This window comes from Chlamydotis macqueenii, chromosome 1 (genome assembly GCF_036417535.1).
Source record: "Chlamydotis macqueenii isolate bChlMac1 chromosome 1, bChlMac1.mat, whole genome shotgun sequence".
Taxonomy (NCBI): Eukaryota; Metazoa; Chordata; class Aves; order Otidiformes; family Otididae; genus Chlamydotis; species Chlamydotis macqueenii.
Genome location: NC_141556.1, coordinates 84,380,888 through 84,390,871, shown reverse-complemented (window position 1 = coordinate 84,390,871; position 9,984 = coordinate 84,380,888). Strand labels below are relative to the sequence as shown.

The window sequence follows — 9,984 nt, the reverse complement described above, 5'->3', positions numbered from 1 at the left end:
GAGGAAAGGCCTGCATGCCACACAGAACAGCTGCACTACTGGGAGGAGTCTCCTGCACAGAACAATAAATCTAATTTTTCTGCCAGCAAAGCGTTACCATCCCTTTCAAACTTACAAGCAGACTTTAAGGAGATTGTCCAATTAATACATTTTTAACCAGAAATGTGTATCAGCCCTCACCTCCCAGCTGAAGGGTGAAGAAAGAGCACTGCTAAGGGCAGGCTTGTAAAGACATGTTATCTGATAGCAACTATAGTCAAACTAGTTTTGTTCCTTTTCCTCTTACATCACTGTGGGCCAGCAGCAGAGCCTGAGGGTGTGCCCCGTTGTCTCTCTGCAGAGCAGCAGTTCTCTGTGGGAACAGAAACAGAAAGGACAGCACCAAGAGACAAGAGCAGTGCTGGAGGTCTCGCTGGGAGTGAAGAGGCCATGTACACGAAAAAGCTGAGAGGGTAAAAAAGAAAAAATTGCTGACCTAAAAACCACCCCAGCTTCAGCTCTGTGTTGCATTGCTCCCTCCTTGTTTTGTCACCCCAGGAGTGTGCTTTCTGTCTGTGCAAAGTCTCTGCCTTGCTTGGGGAAGGGTGAGGGCAATACTGGTGCCAGCATACCTGAGTGGGACCCCGGGTCCCCAGTGTAACTGCAGCGGTCGAGGGGCTGCACCAAAGTCTGAGCCTGTTGGGGAAGTTTCCACCAGCATAAAACTGCCACGGGAGCCATAAAATGGGAGGGAACAAAGGGCACCAGTAAAAACAAGTGAAAGAAGGGGGTGGGTTGGGTAAGGGAGCTGGCTCACCCCAACTCTAGGCAGCAAGAGAATCAGAAAGGGCCTCTTCCCTGTTTAACTATTTCGAGGTCTTGAAACAGACATTGTGACACAAAATAAACAGGAAGTGTCAGACCAGACGTTTTCTGTCCAATAGAGGCAATAAAAGTCTCAATGCAAAGTTTAGTAAAGAAGAGCATCTGCTGTGCAAAGTGTTAGCAATGGAGGAAAAAATGCAGATTAAATACATTTTGACACATCTATGCTCATACATTTTTAGATATTATCATTATTGCTATTATTATATTGCAATCACAGAATTTTAAATAGTTTTTAATAAAAGTGTCCCTGCCCATGGCAGAGGTGGTTGGAACTAGATGATCCTTAAGATCCCTTCCAACCCAAACCATTCTGTGATTCTATGATTCTAAAAACTGTTAGAGGAAGGAAGGAAAATTATTAAGTATCTATAATGGTGCAGTTTATTACACAGTTTTAATAAAAGAGATATTAGCTTTAGAAGCCATTTTCATAAAATTAGTACACTTTAAAATAAACTCATTGCATTTCTGTTCAAGTTATGGATGATGGGACAATAGAAAAGGTGTAAATAATTGTTGTAGTTCAGCCCCGATCGGGACCAGACTCTCTATCGCTCCCCTCCCCCCCTCCAAGAGAATAGGGGGAGATGATATAGGGAAAAACGTCTCGAGGTTTGAGATAAGGACGGGGAGAAATCCTTAAAGTTACCATCACGGGCAAAACAGACTCGACTTGGGGAAAACTATTCTTTTAGTTCTAAAAGTAGCAGGAGAATGAGACAGGGAACAAGATAACCTCCTCCCACCCCTCCCTCTTCCCAGGCTTAACATTATCTCTACTACCTTTCCCCGCCAAGTGGCACAGGGGGGAAGAGGGAATGGGGGTCACGGTCAGTTCATCACACATTGTTTCACACCACTACTTCATTGTCGGGGGAAAAGCTCCTTGCATTCCTCCCCTGCTCCTTCGTGGGGTCCCTCCCACGGGCCACAGTCCTTCGTGAAACTGCTCTGGCGTGGGTGCAGTCCCTCCAGAACGGCTGCCCCAGTGGGCCCTCCATGGGCCACAGCCTCCTTCAGGCCTCCAACTGCTCCAGCATGGGGTCCTCCACAGGCTGCAGGTGGATCTCTGCTTCTCCTTGGACCTCCATGGGCTGCAGGGGGACAACCTGCTGCACCATGGTTATCACCACAGGTTGCAGGGGAATCTTGGCCAGGAGCAGCATTACTCCTCCCCCTCCTTCTTCACTGACCTTGGTGTCTGCAGCTTTTCCTCACAACAGGCTGGCAGACGCCTCTCAGGATCCTTTTTACATCTTATTCACTTCTCATCTCCTCTCCACTTCTTGCAGGCAGGCCGGGCCGAGTTGGGCCCAGTCGGCTGCCCAGCGGGAGGCCAGAGGGTGAGGCCTGCAAGGCCCGCAAGGCTCACACCTCCCCCTCTCTACCTCTGCTCAGCTGCTTTACATCTTCTCTCCATTTTTGGAGAAAGAAGAGACAGAAGCTACCACCTTAGGCCCCCTCTCACAAAACAAAACCACAACAGTAATACATTTTAAAAGATATTTATAATCAGTCAATACATTTGCAAGGTTTAATGCATATTTACATAGCAGCTGCCTGTTAATGGAAAAGAAAATAAAGCCTAGGAGACAGTTATGTTGGCTGTCATCCGTCTGCCTTTTTCTCCCCTAACTCTAAACATTTTGGGTGCAATTCACCTTTCAAATACTCAGTCAGTCTATATAGTTGGTGTATTTCTCTCCAGCTCCTGAATTCTGAAAGGGTTACAAGTTCACCTTCATGAGACTGATCAACCAAATTTAGACAGAAAACTAAAAAGGTTTTAGGGCTTTTAAAAAAAGTTTTATTTGCTGTCTCTTAATTATGTCTCATATTTATACCAAGGAACTAGCTTGATTTTTTTGAGTTAGGCTCCATGTGTATATGTGTACCATACATAGCAATGCTGAACAACAAGGACTGTTTGTGATAGCTATAGAAATACAAAAAATAAAGTGATTACATGGCTTTGGGCAATTTGTCTGTAAGCTCACAGCTTATTTTAAGTATTTTCTTATCTGATTTGGGGAGAAAAGAGAGTAGGTGCTGTGATTCTGTATATATTCTGTAGTGTGGGAATGTTCTGTGATTTTTTTTCAATTTCTTCTCTGTCCTTCCATTAGAGCTGTTTAAATTTACATTAATCCATTATTTTAAAAATAGCAAGTTATGTCTGTAGGAGATATTTACAAGAATGCAGACTTTTTTTTTTTATATTGCATTAAGTTGATTACACAATAAATTTCACTTGGCTTAACACATCTTGAAGGTGGATATAACCTTGAAGATTAGTGTATTGCAAGATTGTTCTAAAGAAATGGCTTTATGTCCCTGAAAATATGCACAAGACACGCACTGCAACAGTTTATCCAAAGTATTTTATGGTCAAGACACACGCAAGAGGGTACTTAAGATGAGTTTAAGTAAGACCTGAAAATTTTAACTGGTCTGTATGTTATAATCAGATGGCAACAATTATCGATACCTTTGAGCAAATCAGATCTCTGTTATCTATTGTAACACTGCTTTCCAAAACCTTAAAGATACCTTCTGTAAGAATTAGGTTAACTGATTGGGCTTGAGTATTGCGAGTTCAATGTATTTTCTTTGGTGAACTTCAGCCACTGTCACTATATGCCCTGTATACATACACACACGCTCTCTCTACTTATATTATGTACATATTATATACTGTATATATTTTTATATATATTCCTATTATATACTGTATATATTTATATATATGTTCCCTAATCATCATCAAGTTTTAAAGAAATTTAAGCTAATAGGCACTAACTTCCAAATAACATAATAGAAATAGAAAAAATACATCTCTTTTAGCATCTTAAACAAGAAAAAAAAATAAGCCTGTGCTTCACTTTTGTCTCTTTCTCTGTTGGTTTTTTTAATGACACACCAAAAGAGTTAAGTATAATTTACAAAGTTATTTCTGTATCAGAATTAAACATTTGGCGACATTTAAATTTGCTACATTTACATAAATTCAATAGAAATTTTGATAAAGAAATCTCCATGCACAGTTTCTGTGGTTTATATACACAGAGTTTACATGCAGACAATAAACAGAGATGTACTCTGTTGTTTATAAATAGATCTATGTACATACGTATTTTAATGTGTAGGAGGCTGAGATGAGAAAGGAGAAAGAGTAAGAAGACAAAGACTGACTCAGATAAATGAGATGCTTTTTTACACAGGTGATGAGTCCTGCAGCTAGCGAATATGTGACAGTTGCTTGATCTGCAAGATTTGATTTGTGCTTAGTTCAAATAGTGGGGGGTTTTTTTTGTTATTGGTGGGTGCTAATCTATAAAACAATCCCTCACCCTCCCATTTCCTCCACCCTCCCCCTTTTCTGTGTACTGGAGAACTGCTGAAAACAAAGTTGTAACCAGTTATTCCTTGAAGTTTTTCTTCTGTTTCAGCATGTATATATCTATGAAGGCACTAAAGTATAATTTTGACCCCCGTGAGACTCCACAGGACACATACCTACTATGCAAACTGCAGTGGGGTGAAACCGGTACACCTTGGATACACTGGGTCAAAAATGACCATTGCCATGCTGAAGTCTACTTCTTGGAGAAGATCTTTAAGACGAGAAGATCCAATAATTATGTCAAGTGTTCCATCACTTGGTACTTGTCCTGGAGCCCTTGTGCAGACTGCTGCCGTACAATACTGAATTTCTTAAAGAAGCACTCATATGTGTACATAGATATACATGTAGCACGGCTTTATTACATAGAAGATGAAAAAATCCAGCAAGGTCTGAAGAAACTTGTGAGCTTGGCAGCAGTAACCATTACTGTCATGGAAATTGAAGGCAAGGTTTCCTAGGTTTTGTGGGACTGGGAAGGGGTGAATTGGTGAACTTTATGCATGGGTGAATCTGGTATAGGCTTGCTTCTGTGCCCAGTGTCCTGCCCAGCTTCTTTAGGGGCGCAACCATCACCATTCAGTGACTGAGTGTTGCATCCAAAAAAAAGATGTTAAAATACTGCAGGAGAATGGGGACAGGACTCTTAGCAATCATAGAATCATAGAATCAGGTCATACAGGTCAATTAGACCTGTATGAAAATTTTCTCTTGTCTAGAGACACCATCTTTCTGTCACTCCTGAGGGAACGGGAGATAAGGTGCTTCTCCCTTGTCCTAGTGGACTAAATGCAGCTGCTGGGATAAGGCTGGCTGAAGGGGCCCTCCGCTGATAAGAGGGGAAAAAAAAAAAACCTAGAGAGAATGGCATTGTTTCCAGATACAGAGTGGACAGCATCCATCAGCTGGCCTGTCCACAGCCAAGCTGTCTCTGTGTCATGGGCACCAGGAAGAGGTAAAAAAATCTTTTTCTGATGCGCGGATCAAACTCTACAACTCGGAGAGAGTTATAAAGCAGATGTTTATTCGACACCGAGTGCGCGGGGGATCGCTCCTCCAAAAGCATGCACACCGACAGCACATTTTACCAAAAATTTATACGGTGCAGGTATACATATTCATAAGATTGCACAATGGAAACATACATATGCATAAGTGAGGCGGGGTTCTTGAAAAAACACTTGCGTAAGCATTTCAGATCTGTCTCTAGCTTCTTCAGGGGTCTTATCTTCCTCTAGATGAACTTTAGTCTTTCACCCATGCTCTCCTTTCACTTGGTGATTTCAGCAGTTTCTTAACGACTTCTGACCAACATTGCAGCTCCTGTTACCATGTCCTTTGCTTGACATAATAGTCCTTGACCAATACCAGTCCCTGATAAGCTTAAGTGAGTTTCAAGACAAACAGGATTGTTAGGCATTTTCTAGCAGACAGTTAGTCTCCTAAATCAAGCAATATTTAGCACACAGTTAATTCCCTGTATCAGTTCCATGAGCTTGTCTGGTATCTGAATAAACTCAGGTTAAGTCATCTTACTTCTATTTCTCCAGACTATATTTACTGTTGGAAAAACTTTCTCCAAAGAGATATTGATGATGATTACTGGACTGTGGGCTTTCAACCAAAGATAACTAAGAATTATTTGAAGCTCAAGGACGTCATTGAGGTTAGTAGAATCTGAGGGATAGGGGGAACCACATGAAATGATTTGCAATCTGTGATCACTGAGCTGTAAACAGGAAAGGAGCTGTTCTTATCTAGCTGGAGTTTAAAGAGTGTTGCAGCATGCTTTTGGAAAAAGTAATATAGTAAAATCATAGGACTATCCTGTCCTGTTGAGAGAGAAGCACTGTGGATTTTCTTCCATCAAAGTCTAAGAGTGCAACTTTCCTCCTTCAAGCTCCAGAGTGAGAAATCCCTTGATTATCAGCTGAAACTCCAGTCTCATCCCAGAAACTCTCCACCAGATTCCTTTGTCATCTGAATCTGAGCATGGGTTTCTGTTTAGCAAATGAGACTACTCAGGCACTTTCTGTCAATATCTGCAGTGGTCTGACACTCCTTCCCAGTCACTAGGCCCGTACATACTTCATTAAGTTCCTTCTAGATTTGATTCAGGAACTGTCCAAAGGGTACAGTTTTTGTGAAATGAGAAAAACTGTTCAAAAGAGAACCTTTGTCCCCTGGGAAAATCTAACCTTTGTTTTTGTTTTGTGCCAGACCTCCTGAAAAGCAGGAGAGAGAAGAGAGAGTGTGTGCCCCTGAAGACAAGAGAGACTCTGCTTGAATGAATAGGTTCACACCTTGGCCTGGAAGGACTGGGTACAAAAATATCTAGCAAAACTAATATAAGTTCTGTGTCATTTTGATTTTAATGTATTAGGATTTTCTGAGAAATGCTATTTTTATAGAAACAGAGTGAAAGAAAGAAAGAAATCAATGACCAAGTAGGTCATTGAACATCGGGGAAATCCATTTTGTATGGCATCTGTGGAAAAGAAATATTCTGGGCTATTACAAGTAATAGACTCCTCCTGCTATGTCCATTTCAAATCACAGCAAGTCCAATGTGCAATTGTTAAAGGATCTAAATATCATATTTTCATTTTCATTTCAGAATCTTCCATTCATTATCCTGGTTCTGGCTATGATAGAATTAATATTCACCTGAGCTGGGTGGAGAACTGGAGCTGGTGGCCCCTGGTGACCATCTGGGGCACCCAGCTGGGATAGTTAACTAATTAGCTAACAGCTGGGGTTAATTTACCTAAATTAGACAAAGGGCTATTCCATCCCATCTGACATCATGCTCAGTGTGTAAGTGAGGAGGGTGCTGAGGGGAGCCTCCTGCTCCTTGGAAGAAACTAGGTGTGGACATTTGTTGTAAGCCATTATACTGTATTTGTTTTCCATTGCTGTTTTGTTTTCTTCTGTTATTGCTGTTAAATTTTTTTTTTGTTCCATCTCAACCCACGTGTTTTTGGTGTTTTGGGTTGGGTTTTTTTTTTTTGGTTTTGTTTTGTTTTTCAACAATTCTCCCTTCTGTCCCACTGGAGGGTGGGGCGGGGGGGGGGAGTGAGAGAGAGACTGTGTAGTCTGGTCCTGATCGGGGCTGAACTACGACATTCATAAAATCATAGAATATCTCAAGTTGGAAGAGACCCATAAGGATCATCGAGTCCAACTCCCTGCTCCTTGCAGAACTACCTAAAACAAAACCACGTGACTAAAAGTGTCATCCAGACTCTCCCTGAATGCTCTGACAGGCTTGGTGCCATGACCACTTCCCTGGGGAGCCCTTCCCGTGACTGACCACCCTCAGCAGGGGTCAGTTTCCTGCTGAACTTCCCCTGATGCAGCTTCATTCCATTTTCTTGTGTCCTATCACTGGTCACCAGAGAGAGGAGATAGGCACCAGGATTATCCTGTCCCAGGTGGAGAATCTAGAACTTGCTCTTGTTAAATTTCATGCAGATGGTGATTGCCCAGCTCTTGAGCCTATCAAAATCTCTCTGTAAGGCTTCTCTACACTTGGGGGAGTCCACAGCCCCCCCTTAGTTTAGTATCGTAGGCAAACTTACTCACTGTACATTCAATTTCTGTGTCCAGATAATTATAAAAATATTAAAGAGCACTAGCCCTAAAAACTGAGCCCTGGGGAACCCCACTGATGACTGGCCACCAGACTGATGTAATCCCATTTACTATAACCCTTTGAGCCCAATACGTTAGCAAATTGCTCGCCCAATGTATTATGGACTTGTATAGCTGTGTGTTGGACAGTTTATCCAGAAGGATACTGTGAGAGACAGTATCAAAAGCTCTGCAAAAATCCAAACCCACCACATCTACTGGTTTCCCTTGATCACCTAGATGGGTGACCTTGTCATAAAAAGAAATTAAGTTGGTTAAGCAAGGCTTTCCCCTGCTGAATCTGTGCTAGCAATGACCAATGACTGCCTTGTCTCTCAAGTGTTTTTCAGTAACTCCGTAATTGTACCAGGCACTGAACTGAGACTGACAGGCCTATAATTACCAGGGTCTTCCTTCTTACCCTTCTTGAAAACTGGGACAACGTTTGCCAACTTCCAGTCAACTGGAACATCTCTAGATTCCCAAGACCATTGAAAAATAATGGAGAGAGGTCCCATAGTAACATCAGCCATCTCTTTCAGTACCCTGGGATGAATCCTATTGGACCCCATAGGCATCCAGCTGTAGCAGCAAGTCTTGAACAAGTTCAGGGTAAACTGGGAGTTTATAATCCCCCAGTCATAGAATCATAGAATCATAGAATGGTTAGGGTTGGAAGGGACCTTCAAAGGTCATCTAGTCCAACCCCCCTGCAAGGAGCAGGGACATCCCCAACTAGATCAGGTTGCTCAGAGCCTCATCCAGCCTGGCCTTGAATGTTTCCAGGGATGGGGCCTCCACGACCTTTCTGGGCAACCTGTTCCAGTGTTCTATAACTTGCATCGGAAAATTTTTTTCCTAATTTCCAACCTAAATCTACCCCCCTCTATTTTAAAACCATTACCCCTCGTCCTATTGCAACAGGCCCTAATAAACAGCCTTTCCCCATCTTTCTTGTAGGCCCCATTGAGGTACTGGAAGACCGCTATCAGGTCTCCCTGGAGCCTCCTCTTCTCCAGGCTGAACAGCCCCAACTGTCTCAGCCTGTCCTCATAAGAGAGGTGCTCCAGCCCTCTTATCATCTTCGTGGCCCTCCTCTGGACCTTCTCCAACTGGTCCATGTCCTTCTTATGTTGGGGGCTCCAGAACTGGACACAGTACTCCAGGTGGGGTCTCACCAGGGCAGAGTAGAGGGGCAGAATCACCTCCCTTGACCTGCTGGCCACACTTCTCTTGATGCAGCCCAGGATGGGGTTGGCCTTCTGAGCCACAAGGGCGCATTGCCTGCTCATGTTAAGCTTCTCATCCACCAGCACTCCCAAGTCCTTCTCCGCAGGGCTGCTCTTAATCCATTCTCTGTCCAGCCTGTATTTGTGCCTGGGATTGCCCAGACCCAGGTGCAGGACCTTGCACTTGGCCTGGTTGAACTTCATGAGGTTGGCACGGGCCCACCTCTCCAGCCTGTCAAGGTCCCTCTGGATGGCATCCCTCCCTGCCAGCGTGTCGACGGCACCACACAACTTGGTGTCATCGGCGAACTTGCTGAGGGTGCACTCTATCCCACTGTCCATGTCGCCGACAAAGATGTTGAACAGGGCCGGGCCCAGCACGGACCCCTGAGGGACGCCACTCGTGACCGGTCTCCGCATGGACATTGAGCCGTTGACCACCACTCTCTGAGTGCGGACCAACTCCTTATCCACCGAGTGGTCCGTCCATCAAACCCATGTCTCTCTAGTTTAGAGAGAAGGATGTCGTGCGGGACAGTGTCAAAAGCTTTGCACAAGTCCAGGTAGATGATGTCAGTTGCTTGTCCCTTGTCCACTGATGCCGTCACCCCGTCATAGAAGGCCACCAAATTGGTCAAGCACGATCTGCCCTTGGTGAAGCCATGTTGGCTGTCACCAACCACCTCCTTGCTCTCCATGTGCCTTAGCATGGTTTCCAGGAGAATCTGCTCCATGACCTTGCCAGGCACAGAGGTGAGGCTGACCGGCCTGTAGTTACCTGGGTCTTCCTTATTCCCCTTTTTCAAAATTGGGGTTATGTTCCCTCTCTTCCAGTCATCGGGGACCTCACCA

General features: G+C 43.8%; 1 protein-coding gene across 1 annotated transcript; it reads left to right on the top strand.

Moving 5' to 3' along the window:
- The first annotated feature begins 429 nt into the window (after positions 1-429).
- LOC104475585 (C->U-editing enzyme APOBEC-1) lies at positions 430-6,805 on the top strand. The gene is made up of 4 exons (XM_010116111.2): positions 430-452; positions 4,317-4,717; positions 5,821-5,936; positions 6,491-6,805. The coding sequence occupies exons 1-4, from the start codon at positions 430-432 to the stop codon at positions 6,497-6,499; spliced, it is 549 nt and encodes a 182-aa protein (XP_010114413.2). The 3' UTR covers positions 6,500-6,805.
- Positions 6,806-9,984: the final 3,179 nt, after the last annotated feature.

Coding starts and splice junctions, on each gene's coding strand:
- LOC104475585 (XM_010116111.2), top strand. CDS start 430: ATGTACACGAAAAAGCTGAGAGG. Junction 453..4,316: donor TACACGAAAAAGCTGAGAGG/GTAAAAAAGAAA, acceptor CTTCTGTTTCAG/CATGTATATATCTATGAAGG. Junction 4,718..5,820: donor TACTGTCATGGAAATTGAAG/GCAAGGTTTCCT, acceptor CTATTTCTCCAG/ACTATATTTACTGTTGGAAA.